Source organism: Merops nubicus, unplaced genomic scaffold, assembly GCF_000691845.1.
Source record: "Merops nubicus isolate BGI_N331 unplaced genomic scaffold, ASM69184v1 scaffold19235, whole genome shotgun sequence".
In the NCBI taxonomy this organism is placed as follows: domain Eukaryota; kingdom Metazoa; phylum Chordata; class Aves; order Coraciiformes; family Meropidae; genus Merops; species Merops nubicus.
This window is the reverse complement of record NW_008607849.1, coordinates 7,710-29,271: the sequence shown is the minus strand read 5'-3', so window position 1 is coordinate 29,271 and position 21,562 is coordinate 7,710. Positions and strand designations below refer to the sequence as shown.

At 41.9% G+C, this 21,562-nt stretch overlaps 1 protein-coding gene across 1 annotated transcript; it reads right to left on the bottom strand.

The window, feature by feature from the left end:
- Positions 1-8,147: 8,147 nt before the first annotated feature.
- TMX4 (thioredoxin-related transmembrane protein 4) lies at positions 8,148-20,583 on the bottom strand (the record flags this gene model as incomplete). The annotated part of the gene is made up of 7 exons (XM_008940097.1): positions 8,148-8,449; positions 9,535-9,598; positions 11,578-11,679; positions 13,522-13,567; positions 14,370-14,498; positions 15,640-15,685; positions 20,468-20,583. Coding segments are annotated over 7 exons (805 nt in total), but the record flags the coding sequence as incomplete, so codon positions are not given.
- Positions 20,584-21,562: the final 979 nt, after the last annotated feature.

The following is a 21,562-nucleotide window of genomic DNA, read 5'->3' as shown; positions in this document are numbered from 1 at the left end:
ACCGTGTTGTTTCATGTGGTCAAGGCCAACTTAGAACATAATGGAATAAAACGTGGCAAAGGAAGAAATATGTTGGTGCAGCACAACTTACACCTGCAACAACAGGAATGCACAGTCTCTCGTGGGTGTCTTTATCATCCAAAAAATCCAGGAGACTGAAACAAGAAAGATACTCTTCATGCACAAAACACAAGACCTGGGTTTAGATTGTGTATCAAAAGCAGGTCCCAGCCTGGACATTTAGGACAACACCTGACAAGTGAGTTTCCAGTTATTTCCATTAAAGTCCTGGATATGAAGTCAAGTCACAGGGACCCATCTGCCAGGCAGCTTGGGCATCTAATAGAGGCAAATGGCTCCTGATCTTAAAGTAATTCCACCTCCAAAACCCAGAGAGCTCCAGTTATTAAAACATTACCAGATCAGATGCACTGACCAGCTGGAAATAAAATCAGCTTATTAAAGAGACGACACTCATCCAAAGTGTTACAGGCTCAGTTAAGATGTCTTGATTGAATCTTGACTTATAATTTAACAAATACTCCATACACCTGTTGCAAGTGATGTGTATTTGTTTGACAGGGAAAACTCCCAAGCATGTCATGTGTGCATATAATTCAGTTTTCCAGCTGGGCACGTTTGAATTAATGATGCCATTTTCTTAGCACTACATTTTGGGGAGAAGAGAGAAATCAACACCTGGATTGGAAACAAATCCCCAAGGCACAGTGCACGATGTGGCAGCTTTGCAGCATGCAGAGGAGCCAAGCAGCAGGCATGGCTCTCACTGCTCCTCTCCCTCTGGTCCAAGCAAACCAGAGAGCCCGTGTTTTGCTCTCTGGTTTATAAGTAACCGTGAGAAACAGTATTCTGCAAAGAGCAGAGAAAAATGTTTAAGATCCAGAGGAGATTGTCCAATGTCTTTGGAGGGCTGTCTCCAGGGCCAAGGCAGGAGGGACGGTGTCAGCTGCAAGCTCAGTCTCAGGAATCATTTACAGGCAATGATGGTGCTGAGAGATTTGCAGCTATTTCTTTAACTGCTTTACCAGATGAGGGCATCTCAGATGAAGCCGTGCAGGGTGTGCAGGGGATCATTCCTCCAGCCAGTCACAATATTCATGGGAGGAAACCCTGGAAATGAATATCAATGTACATGCAGCCACACTGTGAGACTCTATCACACATCTGTGTCAGATGGGATTGAAATGCAAGCTGGCTGAACATTGACATTTCTCTGTGCTCCCAGCACAAAACTGGGCACACGTCTGCTTTCATTTACTTCAATTTGCATAGCCTGTGCTAAAAACAGGTATTTCTCCTAGAGCCAGAGACAGGAAGCATTGCACAACAGCTAAACATTCCAATATGTGCAGCTGGCTTCAACCTTAATGAATTCAAAAGCTTTTTATATTGGAAAGTTGCACAGAAGTTCTGAAGGTAACAATGCTGTTTCACCACTGGTCTCCTCCTCACCCCCTTTTACGATGTCTATATTCACTTAAAAAAAGGTTAAGCTCTTCAGAACACTTCCCACCTTGACCTTTCTCTCTCTCCACTTACATTTTCATTTGCCACATGCACACAGTATCAGGGATTTAATTTACTGGTCACTACTTGTCACTTGGACTAAAAGTTCCTCTTGCCTTCCCTCTTGTGATGTTTCTCACGTCTCCCTGTGCAGATAACCCCCATGTGCCAACCACACAGCTGGGGTCACTGACTTCCTGCTGCTGCCCAGCCAACACGTCCTGTGAAGCTCCACAGACCTCAGGACTTCACCAGGAGCTGGAGGCTCTTCCACTCCAGCAAGACCTTTCCCACTGCTGCCAAATTTATGAGCCGGGGTGTGGTGGAAGGTGCCAACAGCAGCACAGAGGACACAAAACTAAGCTCAATAAGTTTAATCTGCTGCTGAACTAGGACTGCTTGGCCTCTTATGGGTGTAAAGACCTCAGGGGAGCACAGCCCATGTCTGTCCACTGACTTACAGACCAGCTCTGACACAGCTTCCCTCCATGTAATTGGCTCCTCATTTTAATGACTCTCTGGATGAGAGGTTTCCTCTGGCTGCTTAATGAGACATCAGCTGTCTGAACCTTAACCTTGAAGCAGAACAGCCGCAGCCGAGTTAACGGCAAAGGCTTTGCCCAGGCAGCCACAGCAAACCTCACTGCTAGAGTCAACGTGGGACTTAATTGAAACTTAGAGATGCAATTAGGGCAGAGGGGAAAAAATAAAAACCAGCCCCCAAGATGATGAGTGTAGCCTTAACATCCTCTCCACATCTGCTGCTTCTCACTGGTCCCTTGGCAGGTCACTGGAGAACGACCACCTGGGAACAGTGTCACGTAACCAGAGCTGGGCTGAACCAGGCTCTGCAAGGGAAGATCTGCACCTCAGTTCAGAGAGGGGTAGTGCAAATTCCAGAAGAAAAACCCCACAGTGGGTTATTAAGCAGAGATGTTCCTTCTGCCTTACAAAGTGCTCTGATCAGAAGTCAAAAGAGCATTTTGAAAAGCCTCTCCACATGCTTGCCCTTCCACAGGTTATGTGCTGGAGAGAGAGGCGGCCACACAGGGCTTGGGTCTGACCCACTGCAGGATCAGAGGCAATGCCACAGCCCCCTGCCAACAGGCAACAGCCTCCACAGGTGGAGCTGGGATCATCTCACTGCAGTGAGCTGCAGCAAAAATTAACTGCAGAAGGTAACTGCAGTATATAATTAAACATTTCAATGTCCTACTGATTACCTATTTCTCAAGGCTGCTGTGCAAAGCTGTTTTATCAAGTAACTTGCTTATATGAGTAAATGATTATTTTGACTTTCAGATTCCCCAAGAACATTTGTGAATTTCTCCAAATAAAGTCAGCAAGCATCTATTGCCAACTGTGCAGTGTTTTCAGCCAGTATCTCACATCAATCAGAGCTGAATCAATCTACTGCAGTCCCCCCAAGCCAGTCAAGAGAATCAACAGAAACTATTAGTGGCTCTCTCTTTTTTCAGCAGCAATTTGTGACTTCAGAGTGAAACCAAGTCAAGCCAAAGGACCTGTTGCAGAGATGAGGACAGTTTCTTGGCAGTTCAGCAGGGAGCAGGTGGCCCTAAAAAAACCCTGAACATCTGTTTTGGGAAGTCTGAGGGCCACTGGGGTGGAGGGGCACTAAAGAACCGAACAGAGGCAGGATCTGGATGACTTGAGTACAATGAGAACAACTGAGGGGAGATCTACAGAGGTTCTCGGGGCCATTTTTGGCCCCAAGCCACACAGTGATAACCAGACTCAAAGTGCTTTTGTCAAGCATGATCTTCTCATGTCCTTCATGCAAGACTGATGGTCAAACACTCCAGCCAGCACCATTCCTGCACCCCCTGCGTGAGGGCTCCTGGCAGAGCCTGTGGCCAGATGACTGGCAGTGCCAATGTTCATCTTAGTAGTATTCAATTAACAGATTTAAAAGTTTAAAGTACTAGCAGGGCCTGAGAAATTCTAATGAGCCAAGAAAAACAGCCTTTCCATATAACAATTAAAATATTTGATTACTAAATTCCCTGTATGTTTAAGTAAGTTTCCCCTTTCTCCTCAGTAAAGACAAAGTGAAAGTAGAGGACAGAGTTCTTAAACTGCATTTATACTGGGAAGAAAATTAAGATATTGGGTTAAATGTAGTCACCACTGTCTTTATTAAAACAAAACACAACACTTCCCCCCTACCCCACAGCTGAAGGGAGTTACCACCCATCCAATTCAAAACTCCAAGGTTAGAAGCTTTTCTACAGTTCTAGTACAGCCTTCAGAGTTATCTTTATATTTCCTCTATAAAAATAGAGCTTGTTTGTCTGATTGCTTCAACAAAGTCATTTTCAAAACCCAAACACTTTGTCTGTAGTATTCCACCTGCCTGTTTTCATGGGGGAATTTCATATTCTCACATAGAACAAAAAGCAGCTGATGAAATAGTAAAACAAAATGCTCACAAGGGCTTCGTTTGATACCATTCCCCCTTCAGCTTTCCATCAAGAAATAAGTGCAATGGAAAAGAAAACCCAAGGGAACGGGAGGTCACCCAACCCAGGAGGTAGTTCTGGAAGCTCACCTGGAGAGGGAATCTGTGTACTGGATCCTGGGTGGATTCCTCAGTGAGGAGGGAAAAATAACATGAAGGTACTGAGGTGAAGCCCTCAATGGTTCAGAGTTATGTTCTTTGAGAGTTAGAGTTTAAGGAATCATCACAAGTCACAACCTCTATTATTAATTTCAAGATTCAGATTAAAAAAAAACCTTTTGTAATGACACAGATGAGCCATCTACACACTGAGAAAATGAAAACTAACTACAAGAAGATCATAAATACACAATTTATATGGAATTTCAGTAAAAGTAGCCATAGTATAAATGTGCAGTGCTTCCAGAGGAGCCAGTGCTGTACATTTCCCTGCAGAACAGCCAGATGACAGGTGTTGCCTGCCACGGGTGCAGCATACTCAGAGTGTTCCAAGAGGTGTGTGCAAGCTCCACACAGGTCTCGAGGACAGGAGTTGTGACAGGCTGTACCTGCTTCCAGCCTCCTTAAACACATCCCACGGGATTCTCTGCATGACTTGCCTTCAGGCACTCCCATTCAGATCCATCAGCAACTGTTTTTCAGAGTGGTGTGTGAAATTTAAATTGGTTTGCAAACACCAAGTAATTTCTGACACAGTTTACAAGCCTTACAGCCCTATCCTTAAAACATCTTCAAGTGTTAGCAGCCACTTCTCCCAGGGCATTTTTCCTATGCTGAGGTTGCAAGAACAAGTTCCATTTTTTGACATTAATCCTAACAGAACACTCAAGATTGCATGAAAGGTCAATACTGGCTTGTTTTTTTTCAATACACCAACATCAATACTACTGTAACAGTCTAATCAGCACTGTGACTCACATGACTCAATGAAAATGTGCTGTAGTGAAAAAAAAACCCTGATTCTGTGAAGGAAATTAACATGCCACCTGGACTGCACAGCTAGTGGCCTTTGTTAAACACAGATTTAGCCCTGACAGTCTCTGCTGCTTGTTGCTTGCCAGCTACACACAAGTCCAAGTTGAGTATTTCCAATATCACGCTACAATATTTCCCCTACAAATGTAAAGCTAAGTTGGATCTATCAATGCTTGTATAGCACCTGCTTTTCTAAAGTCTTAATCCTAATTTAGTGATTGTCCTAATGAGATACTCAAACACACCCAATACAGTCAAACCCAAGCTAGCATCAATATTCCCTCCAGTGTTAATGAAAGCACAGGAGCAATGCTATACATACTAGTTTGAAGATTCCTTAGAAGCCCATTGTAGCTCAGTGCAGATTCACAAGACAGGTCTATGAAGAGGTGAAGCTGTCACCTGCTGCCTGCTTACTCCAGCCCAGCATCACAGGTGGTCTCACAGGCAGGTCTCTCAGGATGGAAAAGACTTAACATCTTCATTTGAAATAATCCAAACTTAAAAGGGACATGGAAAAACAGAGGAAATATAAACAGAGACTTACACACAGAGGAGCTTCTGATCTTTCTCAGAGCATCTCACAAACCATGTGCCTTGTAGGAAAAGTGCCATTTGTGGCTTGTGCTTTTATTTTTTAAATTCAAAGACACCACAATGAAACAGCTCCTGGGAGTACACCTTATTTGTCTAAACATCCAAAAAGCCCAAACATCTCATCTTGAGCACTGAAAAGAGGTACACAACTTTTTAATACTTCGTATTCCCAACAGCACACAACAGAGCCACTGTGAGGTGTAAGGATGTTCTGTATCTTTTGAAGTTAAAGCCTCCTCAAACAGCTGAAGAAGGTACTAGACAGCTCCATGATATCACTGAAGTGAAGAGAAATGTAATCAAAATTGAATATTGGCATGCTCCCTGCTACACACTGATTATCCCAAGACCCTAGGCAGTATAAAATACCCTCTTTGGTACACAAACAAAGTCATTGCTGCCCTCAATCTGTGCTGGAGACAGTCCCACAGATTTTTCCATGTCTGGCAGTTTTGGATCCATGACCAAGGGGATATGTCTATCCCAATCTTCTGCCAGTTCATCTAACTCTGACTACACACAGACTTGTCCCACGCAACATGGTGAAATCCTTGTTACTCAGATCCTTACAAGCTCCTGCTGCACAGATAATAAAAAAGCCAATGCACAATGGAAGCAACAAATCCATATTCTGAGCTTTTAGGTGCATGGTTCTTCCCTTTAGACTATGTTGCCCACAAAATTTTCTTAATTTTTGGAAATAAAAGCTGGGCTTGAATTTGGGGTTGTTTGGGAGAGGGGATTTGTTTGTTTTTTAAAAAAATAGAGCTGCCATGTACCTCAACTGCTACTGAGTTCTGCTGTCTGTGAGCTTCTACAATGGCTGTTACATGGGGCAACACCCAAATAACACAAGACAAACTCCCCTCATCATAGTGCAACGTATAATCCACTGTATATTTCTCACAGGTGAAAGCCTGTTTACATGTGTCCAGGATATGCCATCCAAGCTCCAGACTTAAGAAAATTCATGTCTGACATATGCAGTGTCATTTTGTCCTTCACACAGTTCCAACAGACAAATGCAAAGTTTCTAGCATGGAGGTCCAAGACACAAGGTGTGACAGGACACAGACAGGAACAGTTCATTTTTCTTAGGAAATATGCTCTCTGAGCATGTCACAAAACCAAACTTCCAACACAAATTGACCCTATTAATGTCAGTCTCAAAGGAAACCAGCATTTTGCACTTGCAACTTGTCTCTTCTAATGAGAGAGAATTTCATCTCTGATTACTCTCAGCACAAGATGAAATCCATGCATGTTAGCAAGGTTTACGCAATAGATACATACAAAAATCAAGATTAAGACATCTTATGCACATGATCACACCAACAAAATAGGAACATACATGATCTCACTGTAGGTATTCCTTACTAAGAAAATGTCTTCTCTTCTAACCCAAAGGAGGGAAATACTGAGATCCTTAATGCCTGAGGTCTTCTAACCATACCTAATGCTGTCTACCTGTCCAGCCACTTTCACTTTGCACAGTTCAAGAGGCACACGTTTATCTCTATACATGTAGAAAACCAAAAGCTTCTCCCTACCACCCACCTGTGCCTCTCTCTTTTCTTAACATAATTCCAGTGACAAAACCCAGAAGAGCTATCACAGGGAAAACCTAAAGGGCCTCTACAGTTGCTATTACTAAAGCAGTCTGAGCTCTGCCAGAAGCATTCTGAGTTGGACATGGCAGGACTGTGCTGCATGTGACAAGCCTGTGCTGACAAGAAGTAGACAGCTTCCTGACTGCAAAGTGAGGACTTCTTGCTACAGTCTCTTGAAGGGGAGAGGAAAAAGAAATAAAGTCACGCTTTGGCAAAAGTCCCCCCTGACCAAAACCATTTCATTTAATCCTTTGAAAAGTTCAAACACATTTTACACATTTAGCTGCCACTCCTCCTCGGCCTGAGGTTTTCAGTTACTCAAACTGAAGTGAAAAGAACTCAGCTGACAAGCCTAAGCTGTGCAGCATGCCTCCAAATTACCAAAAACTGAAAAATCTGGGGGTGTACCCTAAGATACATTTTCAAAACAAACATTAATAAAAATGAAAGGTGCTTCAGTTGAAAGTGATAAAAATAAACCCATTGTACACAACACTTTTAACAGAAGACTAGTAAGGTGCCTTCTTTGACTACTGTACCACTTGTCTGGTGCTTCTGTTGCCTTTGGGAACAATAAATATTCAGAGTGAAGTCACAGTCCCACAAAGCTACAGTAAAGGGTTAAAAATCTTGATCTTGCTCAGGTCAGACTTGAAGGGACCCAAGAACAGGTAATCATTTTACAGCTGGTGATCCGAGACAGTTCCACCCCTCCTCTCCTGGAAGGCTTCAAACAGACACAACACACTTATTTTGATTGTCATGGCTAAAGTTATACATAACACAGCGCACGTGCTTAGGAAACAAAGTGAGCATGTATTAGCCTAAAAAAGAGAAGCCTGCTGACAGAGCAGAGGTTTTGCGTAAACAAACGACAAATCAAGTGTAAGCTTCAGCTCCAGACCCAGGGTCTGACACTTCTTTGGTCCAAGTGTAGAAAATACACCTCTGAAAAAACCCTATAGTCCGTTATCAGCCACCTGACTTTTACGGTGTCTCACTGAGCTCTCAGTCTCTGATTCAGCTGAAGGTTTTCCACTCGGGGCTTCTGTTTCTTCTTCTTCTTCTTCTTCTTCTCCTGATTCTCTGTCGAGCTCCAAGTCCTCCTCTGAGTCACCAGCACTCGAGTTTGCTGCATCTTCCCCTTCAGAGGCATCCTTCACGTCGGCAGTCTCGTCCGCCTCGTCTGCAGAAAGCTCTGCAGCCTCTCCTAGCTCTTCCAAGGCTGCATCCTCCACGTCAGCCTTGGTGATGGCTTCCTCTAGGCAAAACAAGAGTTAAACACTGAGGTTAGGCTGACCCTCAGCACAGTGTCTCTCAAAGCACTCGCCCCCTTGAAGAGGTGTACGACGCCTGTGAGCTCTGGCAGGTGAGAGCTGCTGCTGCGCCAGCCAGCTGGGCACTGCTGCACAGCAAGCACAGCTGCCTCCTTCTCATAGTGATGCACAGGAAGGGGTGTGAAGAGTGTAACTGTGCACACTTCTGAGTTCTAGATTTATCTAAAGTCTTATTGGCAAGTATCACAGATGCATCCTCAGCAGCAAAGCCAAATACACATAAATGTACACAATTTAAAAGTATGTATTTTTGTTACAGTTAAGTTTTGATGCCACTTAATAGCACAAACGTCCCAAGAGGCATTCTGGAGCTCAGCACACACGTGCTGCTGGCAAGAGACTTTATTCTGTGTGCAAGTTTTCACCTCCCATGTTCACAGGGAGCAGAATACTATTGAGGAAAATTCCCACTAAGATTCAGTAACATGTATGTTTTCTTCTTTTATCTGAAGGAGATGGAACACCTTCCCCCAACTCCACACCTGCAGTCTCTAAATTTGACTTCCCTCCATCACCTCCTTTCCCCAACCACAAGTTACATGGAGAATTTTACAAGTTCAGAATGTAGCATCTCCTAAAGCAATATAGCAATAAAAAGAGTGGGTACTGGGATGCTGAAGTGTCCTGCTAAAGCAAATTCCTTTCTCTAGTTAAGCACCAGGTCCAGCCAACATGCACCTGCACGAAACACACAAACCTCAGCATCTTTCTCTGAGACTTGCTCATTTTGAATGCATTTAGCCTCTTCTCAGCTGTGGAAGCTAGAACAAACCACTGGTTTAGGAGTGGGTTTTTTTGGTCTGCTTTGCTCTCCCTCCAGGTGGATGCTTTGACATTCAAAGAATCATAGAATTCATCTTTTAGAGCCCAACACATCAATTTCTGTCAGTGTGATTAAAATGCATACCTGGATTATTGATTCACATCTAACTTCCTGACAGTGCATTGCTCTCCCTCCCACAAGTTTACATTTAAACCTGCAGTATCTCATCCACATCAGAGTTCTTACCAGATGCTTCAGGACTATAACTGGACTTGGGTGGGCAAAGGCAGTCTGAAATCAAAACCAGTATCTGTGTGAAGGAAAAAAAAAAGGCATTAATTAGCAAATCATCCCAGCAGCCCCTCCACTGTTAAGTATTTACCTATCCTTTTAGGAAGCTGCATAGGAAAATTCAGAAAATCATATCATATTGCTCAGAGATAAATGCTAAATAAAAACACATCAGAAAAGTGTGTTCTCAGTGTATACCAATCAACACTCTCCACTTTCTACTACAAGTTTTCTGCCTCCCACCTCCTTGAAGTTATTGAATACTGAAACTGCTTGCAGCTTAAGAACAGAGGCCCAGAACACAGCTGAGGATTTTTATTTCTCTGAAACTCAAGAAACAACCTTGGTCCAAGATTTCCTGTACTTTGGGATGTTACTCCAGTCCTACCCCACCTCCCCAATACACAGTGTGTGCTTCCACTTTTTGTGCTTGTTATTTAAAGCAACCTAGTGCACAACACATACAATCAAAGAAGATGTTTGTGCCTTATTGGCACACAGTAAGAATCATGCAAAAGAAAGAGGCAGATGATACCATGTTAAAGAAATACATCTCCATCATGGAGAAGCTTTTTAGAAAAAGCTGAGAGATTAACTTTACATTTTTTTCCAGCTTTTACAGTACTTTGGTGGTGGTGGCTTTTTTTAGTTTAGTGAAGGAGGAAGAAGGAAGGGTTTTTAATCATCTCATTAACTTGCTCCTTGTTACACTGACTTGCTTTGCACTCATTTGGTGATGAAAATCTACCACCTAGAAAAATGCAGCTGGTTAAATTGTATAATGAAAGGCATTTGCTCCTGTATCCCAATTCTGCACACATCTTATGTATAAATGTGTGTTTTTGCTGAAGAGCACACACACTGCTTTGAAATCACTTCCCTGCACTACTGAGAAACACTCTCATGGAATTTTTATTTCTCCAACACTAATATTTGGGCTGAAAGGCAGAGATCCAAGTGCCAGAAATAACCTTTACACTTCCCACATGGAATAGCCATTTAGTAGCTAGTTAAAACAGTTATCAGCATTAATTGTTTTCAACTATCTTTGCAGTTGCAGAACACATTTTGAGCCTAGTTGCTTAGTCCACAAGAAATTCTATTCCCCTCTGTATCTCCTTTTCCATCTCACTTTTTCATTTAATATTGATATTTGAGAGGTCACAGAGCCACATCATTCAAATGTTCTGAGAGGAAATAGTCCCAGCTCCACAGCTAAAGCAACTCTGAACTGTCTCCACCGATGGGGCTCAGGATATGGCTCATGTCCCTCACATGCATAGCTAACAGCCTTGTTTGAATAACCTTCCTCATGTTTCTGAGATTAATATGAATGCACTGGTTCTGGTTAGTCACAAGAGAGGTCAGATTTTTCAATTACTAACAAGAACTCCAAAGATCATGGGGGAGAGCAAAGTGAAGTCAGATTTTATTAAAGCCGAGCTGTAACCACAAAGCTATGCCCTGGAATAAAGTAACCCAATTAAACCCCCAAATCTTCAAAGCCTTTAAAAAAATGTTTTCATCCTTTCATTTTGAGTAACAGTGCAGCAGCACAGTTACACTGCTAACTCCCACTAACACAATCCCACTCCAGCTAATAAACACATCTCTCCACAAAGCCTGTGTTTTTAGAAAGTTGGAGTCTTTACACAGTTCTGACCACAGGCATTCAGTCCTTAAGTGCAGAAGATACAAAAGGCCAATACATAAATAATATATAAATATAAATGTAACAATGCCTGGGGCATCAATCACCTCTCTAGGAAGCCTGTTTGGTAAAGACAATGCTTCCTAATGTCCAGTCTGAACCTCCCCTTGTGCAGCTTTGAACCATTCCCACGCATCCCATCCCTGGACACCAGGGAGAAGAGACACATTAAAAAGAAGGTACTTCAGTATATCTCATGGCCCAGTTTACTCTCTTTTTCCCCACCCAGTGAAGTCCAAGCAGCAGTAGTTGGTAACTGAGCAGAAGGAAGTGATGTGCTTTCTCACCAAGCCCAGGAGCAGGCCAAGCAGCAAGGTGGCTAAGACGAAGGTCGCGTACGACACCCAGACGTGGACTCCAAGAGTGCCAGTGAGGTAGTTGTGGATTTGCTGGGAAGGAGAAGAAGGTAATTAGCATCATACCTTACACCACTTTTTTGCAGCCTCTGCTGCAGGAAGGAGACCCTACAGCACAGCACCTCTGTCTACGTGTCTAGACTAACAGAAGTCTGGGAAGCTGATGGTTTTAAAAAGGTAACTTAGAACTTAATTTCAGAACCAAAAAAGGAACCAAGTCAGGTTAAAAGTAAGTGTCCTTTTATACCCACTTTACAAGGACACCATCAAGTGAAAGAAAGCAATGTCACCTCATGCAGAGCTTTATCCCCATAATTGCATCTGGGAAGCAGAGTGGTAGACTCTTAAAAATTGCACAAGATCAAAATACAGACTTAAATTTGGGAATCAACTCATGAAAACTACACTGCTTAGTTCTTACTCAAGCTCTTTAGTTCTTACAAGGAGCCACCCATTCTGAACAGACACTGAATAGGTGATTTCACTTACACACTTTGAGAGAATAATCCAAACATAATACTAGGATTTCTTTGAAACTCAAGTCTGTCTTTCAGTCCTAAAAATTCAATTGACTGAACCAAGCACCACATCGAGTCAGTCTGGTAGGAAGGAGATTATGACACCAGGTCTCTTGCAAGAGTATATCCATTAGAAACAAACCACAATCAACATTTACAAAAGTTTAAATGTTGAAATTCCACTCTTTTTTTCATGTCAGAGCAGCTTCCAACATTTATTAAAGCATATGCAAAGACAGCACAGCCAGAAGAGTGAGGAAACATACAGCTGAAATATTCATCAAAGCAGAAAGCAAAATAGAGAAGGCTTCTTCCCAGAGCATCTCATCTTTCAGGAAGGAAACTAGACAGAGACAGCATCATTACACAGCAGTCATGGCAGAGATGCCAGAAGGCTATAAAAAGTTAATACTATCCAGTGATAGGAAGAATCTAAGCTAGCTTGCACAGGAAACCTAACAACTGAACGTTTTGCTTGATTCTGGGTCAATTAGATACTTACTGGAAGCAACAGGAACTCTGTTCAAACTCTGTTACATTTATTTCTTTTAGCACACGTTACAACGTTGAGACTTTTGCTACAATCAAATGTAGTCTCTGCATCTTGCCTGCACTTGAAGATTTTAAGAAAGAGCTCCTCACCAGAACTGGAAAGGTCTGGAAATCCTCAGTATTTGCATGCTAAAGGAAACACTTTGCTAGCTCCCAAATGAAAGTGTCTAGAAATACTCAAGTTCAAATATACTTCAGTGTATTCCAAGTATTTCTCCTTTATTTCTGATCATTACTCTGCTGTCCAGATTGGTTGTGTTCCTGTGTGGATGGCACTGACAGCTACACCCAGATGCAGAAACTTGTACTAAAAAATAAAACCATGACCCTCTCTTATGTTGCACAATGCACTGGATGCAAATAAACTGCAGAAAAGCATTATTTACAACTCTGAAAATGAACCTGCATGTATCTTTAGAAACAGTATGGAGAGAACCTGGTAGATACTAAATGTATTCCTCATGCTTACAACCTTTTTTGCAGCAGCTCTAAAAAAAACAAACCTACTTAATCCTGTTAGCACAGTTTGACAGAAGATTTTAACTGCACCAAGATAATAAGAAGAGTAAGTATGTTCAGTACTGATGAACATCTTCACAGCCAAACTGCCATTTTTGGTAGAGTCTATTAGTACTGCTACACTCATGGTGCAGAGATACTATATGCTCCATGTACAGTAAATGTCAGAAGAATTTCACTCTCATGAAAGGATAATAAAAATATTCAGTTAGGTTTTTACTTCTAAACAGACTATTATTCTAACATAAAAAGGGGGTATGGAAAACACTGCCATGTAGTGACTTACCCTGATCCATCCGGAGAAGTGGAACAGCCCTGCCATGCCATGCATCCTAGGACACAAAGAAATGGAGGGAAGAGGTTCTCAGCCAGCTGGGAGATGGGACACACAGCAAACTGCACAGAAACCCAGGAAAGGTCCCACAGAGCTTCAAGGCCATTCAGGCCCCAGGAACTGCCAGCAGGAGGCTCCTGCCAACACCTTCGTTTTCTCTGCATTATATTCTTTTAAGGCAGCTCAATGCACAGCATTGAAGCAGCGACTCAGAAGGTGCCATTTGAGTCTAGTCAAGAAACAGCAATTCCACAGCTCAACCCTGGGCAGCCACAGCTGCCTCCTGCCCAGCTCACAGCCCTGTAACCCCTATTTCAAAGCAAATCCAGTGCTCTGATCACCAACTCTGATACACCACGCAATCACTACACTGTTTCCTATTCCAAGGGAGGACAAAAGACTTCTCTGTAAACAGATAAGAAATCCTTAAAGCTAAAGGCTGCCAGCCCCAAGCAGTCAGAAGTCTTGAAGTCATCATCTACATAACTGTGCATTTGATGCCAGTCCTCAGCAGATATGAAATGGACTGTTACACAATGTTCAGCAGCTGCACTGTTTTTCTGTATGTAGTTTCAAAGATGACATAAACAAGCCTCAGCAGGCATGAACAAAATCAAAGGCAGAAAACAGACAGCTTTTAAAGGTGTGAAACTGAAAAGGAGGCTGTCAACACAGATTGCTTCTACAAAGCCTACGGGTCTAGGGAATAAAAGCCTTTTGTCTTTAAGCTGCCAACATAGCACCCTTCATGAATAATGAGCTATAAAACATGTTTCTTGTTAATAAAAACAAAGTGTTACATTATAGAAGATGGAGACTTCCATCCTGCTACAGGCTCCACAGCTTCCCATTTCCTCTCTAAAACATAATCTTGAAGATCCTCCAGCGTCCGTGCGCCTCGGTACCTGCGGAACACTCCATCGTTGGCACTGGAAAACCCAGAACACAGAAATCCACATCAACACAGACAGCCCTGACAAGGTACCCATGGTAAAAAAAACACAAAACAAAACAACACCAAAGCAACACCAAAACCACCAAACCAACCACCCAAAACTCACCCAACAAACCAAATGAACCCCCCACACACAGACATTCCAGGCTTGCCCAGGAAGCTGAACACCTCAGCATTTTCAGTGTGTTTTCAAACTGTAACCCATGATGGAAGGTCTCAGTTTTTAGACAGTATGAGCTTTTGCTATTTATTAAAACAGGTATTTTTCTTAATTATCCGCTCACACTACGGCAAATACAGAGCACATGAGGTTAATAACCTCCTTTTTTAGAGACAACTCAGAATTAAAAGTGTGTGTATATATGCATGACTCACAATACCATGATTTAATGAAGGGTTTAATATTCAAAGGATGACATCTTATTGGACAGGAGGTATAGTAAACATTTTCTGATCTGTTTTTAACAATACTGATAACAGGGCAACTTGGTACAGTCACTTAAACTGAAGAAAAGCCTCAGATCAGGACTTTAGCATACAATGAAAGCTCCAACAATAACCTGAACTGAAATCAAGAGTCAGTATTTGTTCATTTTCCCCTGGGTTTCAGAGTTATAGTTTAAATGAAGTGACAAGGAGGAGTCAACATCTACACACTGGTGCTGACTCAAGAGAGGAAGAATTCTAAGCAGTAACAGCAGCAGTACAACACAGTGAAAAAATTCTGTACTGTTTTACGTGCAACCTATGCAGCCAATTATTCAAATGAGTCATTTTAGAGAGGCTTCTACAAGGTTAAGTGTCTGCTCACATATGGTTGGGTTTTTAAAAGGGAAATATGCACTAGTTTTTACAAATGCTCTTAAATATTGTTGCCAGACTGAAAAGGCATCACTTTCATCTAGGTACAAAGCTGACTGCAGGAGAATGTTCCACCATAAGTTAAAAATACTTTGTGTTCATAAAGAGCACCAGGGTCCTGAGAAATGTTTTAGAGATTGACAGAGGTGAAATAAGCCAATTGTTCATTCCCACTTCCAGGCCACTGTTCAAACAGCACAGGAAAACAAATCATGTACTAAAACAGACAACTGTTTCTGGTTTGACACACTTACTGGTAAATTGTAGGAAGTGTTGTGACAAAGAAACGACCACTCAAGCCTAGAAAGGGGAAGAAAAAAAACCCACATCAAACAGTTCAGTGAAAGTGAAATTTCTCAGCATTCTGACTTCTCTACAAACACCTACAGATCTGTATTTGCAGCCTAGAAAGCAGACTGCACAACCTGTATTTACACAACAGTGGTACAAGCTAACAGTTTGCCTGTAGAAACACAACAATATTAAATAGCTGCTACTGTCTGTAAACAAATGAAGGAAAGAAGTTGACCCTAAAGAACATTCACTACAATGTAATTGTTCTACACAGCCTTCTCTCATTAATATTTGCACACAGCTCATGTTTTGGACCAGAGCAGCAGCATGCCCCTCCAACTAAGAGGAAGAAGAGCTACCCAACTACAGCTGCACCCAAGATGCTGTGTGCTCGTGTCTGTGCGTGGTGTCATCCAGATGACCTTTGTTTCATCTACAGAGTCAGGCAACTCACAACCATGGCAATGCCACCAACACCTTACAAACTCTGGCTCCTGATCTTAATGCATCTTCAGGCTGATTTTAAATGATTTAGAGCCACACATTTAAGATACTTCAATTTATTAAATAAATTAATCTTCCTATTTGCTTGTTTGCTTCTTCCAAATAATCCATGTACACCACACAACCAGTCTGTTCTATCCTACAGGAAGGCTCAACCTCATCAGCACAGCTAGCAAGACAATGGTTTGACTGGTTTTGGGTTCTTATCCTTCCTCCCCATACATCATTCCTCTCTGGGTGAGTACAAATGGCATGCCAACAGATTGATAAAAAAAGCTGAGATGTCTCAGCATTCTGTTCTGTAAATTACTGCAAATTTAGGCCACAAGAGTAATTTTTTACACCACCCAGAAGGTTGAGTCACATCAGCATTTTGAGCATCAGACACAAGACAGTAGAAAGGACAAAGAAAGGTTGAAGCAGGGCTTCAGGAGCCTGACTGGAATTGATCCCCACACTCTAAATCCTTCACTGACTGGCAGATACATTATAATCCTATTAGTAACACCCTAGGTAGCAACAACATAATGTAACTCAAAGCAATTCGCCAAATCATCAAAAAGCAGCTTGTGAGGCAGAAGGTGTTTGAAGTTCTCTGCTACAGGGTAACAGCTGCAAGCACTTCCAGCTTCATTGCTGCACTAGGTAGGCCAAGGAAGATCTCCCAGTGCAGGGCTTTGTTGTCAAAGAGACAGCTGGGAAGCAAAAAGCTCCCCAACACCTCACAAGCAGCCTGTCTGTATGACTCCACCAGCTAAGTTGCCAGATGAAGGCATATCTGTCTCCCCTCTGCTTCCAGATCCAAGGCAAACCTGGGCTACTTGACACCACCACCTCCTGACAATCAGAAAACCTGCAGTGGGAGGAAGAACTCACCTTCATGCTCAGCAATGTCACTTACTGCTCAACACATCCAACTGAGATACTGCAGAAATTAAAAACATGCTACAGTCTACTTTGGGAAACAAACAAACCCAGACTTCAGAGATGACAAACCCCCAGATACACAATCTAGCTCCATTAGTAAGGGCTAAATTCCTCTTGCCAGCAATTGTCATCCATATAAAGTACAAATCAGTTATTTAACTTTGCCTTTTATAAAGCTGTTTCCTTCCTTACTTGATTTTCAATACAGGAAACATCTTTGGCACCAGGAAGATACCCATGGAAAAGTGTTGTAGCAAGAGAGTTTCTGCCTTTAGAGGCAAAGACAAGCCACACTAAACTAAGTCATTTTTACAAGTTCCAGTAATACTATTTCTCCTAATGTGAATTCCCCTGTGGAATAGGTAAAAAAGGGGTTTTGGGGGGCTTTTTTTTTTTTTTTGATTGTTCAGTGTTTCCTTAGCAAAGGATGCTTACATCAAACCAAGTGATTTCTTCTTCTTAAAGAAAGTGATCTTCATTTCAACCTTCCAGCTTTCTGCCTTTATTGCTATGAGATGCAAGGTGGTAGAAAACTTTACAAGCCAGGTAAAAGCAGTGCCAGCACAGGGAGATGTAAACAAAACCACCAGTGTAACATTAGAATTCAGCAAGCAGAAAGCACAGCTGCACAAGAACAACACAGGTAGAGAGCCATAAAGAATGTAATGAGCTTAAGAGCAGAGAAAGTCATGGAACACTGAAAGACTCTCTGAAGTTCTTACAAATGCTGGTCAGGCAAACAGAAAACAAGATGGCCAGCTCTGACCAGTAGCCCATCCTAGAGCAAGGATCAGCCTCAGAATGAACAATGAAATCTAGACACTATCAAATATAAAAATGGTCAAAATGCATCTAGGCATCCCCAAAACTTTAGTTGGAGTTTATTTGCTTATCTAAGGCACCTGCTTAAAACAGTAAAACCAGATGGGAGCCAGCTACAAAAAGCCAAGAACAACAACAAATTGTTTCCTACAAACTTGAACTGGCTGGTAGTTTTAACTTGGAGCATAGTTCAGCATCTGTCTTTGCAAATCAAAAACTGACATACACCCATTATAAAGCCAACAGATAAGAATACAAAAAGCCTTCAGTATTTGCACAAACAGAGAGACACACCAAAATATACAGGGAGGAGAGATGTCATCTAAAAATAAAGCTGCTTTCATCAAACTCAAAGGTTAAAGAAGACCCAAGAAGCCTTGCCTGGAATCATGGGTAAATGTTGTGATATGGAGCTTACGAAAGGCACCCCAAATACACACAACTTGGAGATCCAGCAGTGCCTGCACTACTTACACTTGAAATACTGAACGTTTCAAGAGAAAAGATGAGGAAGGAACAAGCACTTTAAGAATAGTACATCCAGTGACTGAAATATGCTGTAAATCCATTAAGGCTCTGATGGATTTATTCTTTGGGCATCTGCTGTAATTAAGCACCATGAATGGCTACTTTCTCCTGCAGGTTTTGGAAGTGCAATTTTATGCAACTCTGTGCTCATCTAGTGGTTTTCCCCTAATTTAATGCATTTTGACCACTTTCAATTTGCTGAAGGGGTTACATAACCAGAGCTAATTAAGGTACCATTGTGCAAGCACAAACAGGAGCTAGAGCACTTAGGCACACCAACTGAAAGAAAGGCTGAGGTATAAGTCAGTAATAAAAATACCTCAGCTTTGGAAGACTTCCAAAGGAGCCCATACACCTCCCAAATGACATCAGCACCAAAGGTTAAATCTGTAATAGATCTTTGTTTTCCAGTTTGAGCCCTCATTAGTTTTAGAAGCAGCTACAGTTTTCAGGCTTTGTGCTGAACTGGATGTTGTAGGTATATTATGCATGCTTTGGGTCAGTCCTTTGACTTGCAGAAGTCAAACATCCTCAGAGGTCAAGACTCTCAGCAATATTAGAAATTCAAATATTTCAGGAACTTCTGGTTAAAAGTCACGTCTAAGGCATCACTCAGTGAGAGAAATTCAGACCAACAAAGTATCACAAGTACCTGATCCCTTCAGGTCCACATACTTCCATTCAAGGTCTTTATCAGGAAGAATAATTCCAGACCTCAAGCATTTTATTTTTACAGCCTCACTTCTCAAAGTGCATTTTTAACTTAAAGTCACATTCAAATGCCACAATCAAGACTGAAATGCTTTTATTTGAGCACCCATAAGCAAAAGCATCCTCATCTAATTGGGAGAAAATAACAAGATAGGACTATAATGGCTTCCCATTTGCAGCCTTAACTCCAGAGCAACCACTAGATCGTTATCGCACAGAAGCTAAATTTCTATCTAGGCAAAAAATTTTAATATTCAAACTAATCTGTTTAATAAACTGTTAATGATTAATATATACACTAAAGGAGAGCCCCATATCAACAGCTTTTTGGCATCAGAGCTTTTGTATACTTCTGAACCTCATTAGCCTACACAAGGTCTAGAACAGCTGGCATCTTCTTGTGAACTTAAATTGCTCTGAGACCAGAGGTTAAGTCATTTCCCTGCTGTTAACTTGCTAAAGCTAACTCATCCAGCATGGCTTCAAATAATAAAATGGACATATTTTCTACACACTCTAAGGCAAAAAAAGTCAATAAAGCTTAGCCTTTATTTTAGTAACATCTCTTCCTAACTCTGTCAGTCCTTTGATACCACTCATAAAACCTTTTATCCTCTTCAAGCCAAAGCAAGCACGCAGCATTCCCAAGAGATGCAAAGGTTTAAACAATATTGGCACTGCTCACACAAACACAAATTCAAAACTTTGAAGAAAGTCACTAAAGGAGTATGTAAGATCATATTCATGCTTCTGCAAAGTCAGGAAACCCTTTTTGCATATGTGCATGCATATGTGCACCACCAACAGAAAACAGCAGCAACATCTGTCCTTTAAAGCACTACTACAATTAAACAAGAGAATAACCAGCACTGTTGTGGAAACAGTTAAGAATTTCTCACAGCAGGCTCACGCTGTGGTAATGCTACCACACCCTGACACTGGGAACTGGAGGCTACAGAACTGGGCTGTTGTGCAGGCAATCTGGAGGAGAGAGCAGCGAGACAGGCAACAGCTTTCAGGGAAGATTAGAACAGAAAATAAGTCCCTTTTAACATAGTATTAAGCCAGATCACTCCCCCAGTTCTTTAATCCTTCAAATTGAGTTTATAAATTTAGGCTTACAGATATGAACTATGTGGAGAAACAAAAAGTGGTAACATTACTTTTGTTTAGAAACCCCTTTTCTGACTGGCTGGCATCCCAGGCACTCCAGCAAACCAAGGTGCACTCCCAGACACGGAGTGGTACTCACACTGAGTCATTCCTTCCAACAAGGCAGCCTGTTCCATGTCATACCTGGCTCCTGAGTGACATCCACCTTCCCTACGGTGACAGCTAGACGCTCGCTTTCCTTCCCGAAACTCTCCCACGTCAGTTCAATCTGTTTACAAGCTGGACACCAAGGAGCATAGCTGAAGGGGGAAAACAAAATCATTTTAGTTTTCTTACACTTACATTCAAACTGATTTACTGTGCAGAGAAAATACAAACACATAAATCACACAGGAAAAAAACTACTGCTTCTCTTCAGCAAGTCTACAGAATAAGATAATCAAGTAGTTTTGTATCAGTCCCCACATTCCTCCTCATGTTATTAGAACAACAAATATCCACAAATTTGAGAAATTCATATCCAAACCCCTCCTGACTTGTGATTTATTCTACGTACATATGAAACACATTAATTTCCATGGCAGCTATCTGAATTACTGAAGCCAGTGTGCCCTCTGAAGCAGTACCCATCAACCTAACACTATATTGATTTCCCACACCTCAGAACTTCAAGAAGTTATGTTTGCCTTAGCCCACTACTCAATACCTCAAAGCATTCCCTTTTTGACAGCACTCTTCAGAGACTGAAAAAGAAAGCACATCGAACTCCTACTGCTCATATTGCCCATCTTTCTCAAGCCTTGTTTTTTCTCAGAATTTCAGCAAAAGAAGACAGCACATTTCAGCAGCTGAGTTTTCTATACCACCAAGTGGAATAATCAAACTAATTCTGCAGTTGTCACAGGATCAGCACGGAGACAGAACAGCTAATATAAAAGCATAATATCAGATAAAACTCCACCTGCCATCTTTATGTATTTTACCCTAATTTGGCTGACAAAAGCCTGTGTCCAACTTGTGCAGCCTGCAATGGTCTGTCCTGTGCCCAATGGAGGTACCAGGACATCTCAGCAGAGCCTTGTGACTGAGCCACAGCAATCGCCCATACACAGACTTAACCTTTTACAGATGAAAAAAAAGACCTTTACACAGCCACTGCTAACAATAGAACCAAAATTCTTCATGGGAAAAGGCCAATATCCTGCAGAGCCCACCTAACCACTGCACTCTACTGGGAACCTCTACAAGGAACTCTTACTCCTTCAGTTTGTCTGCCTG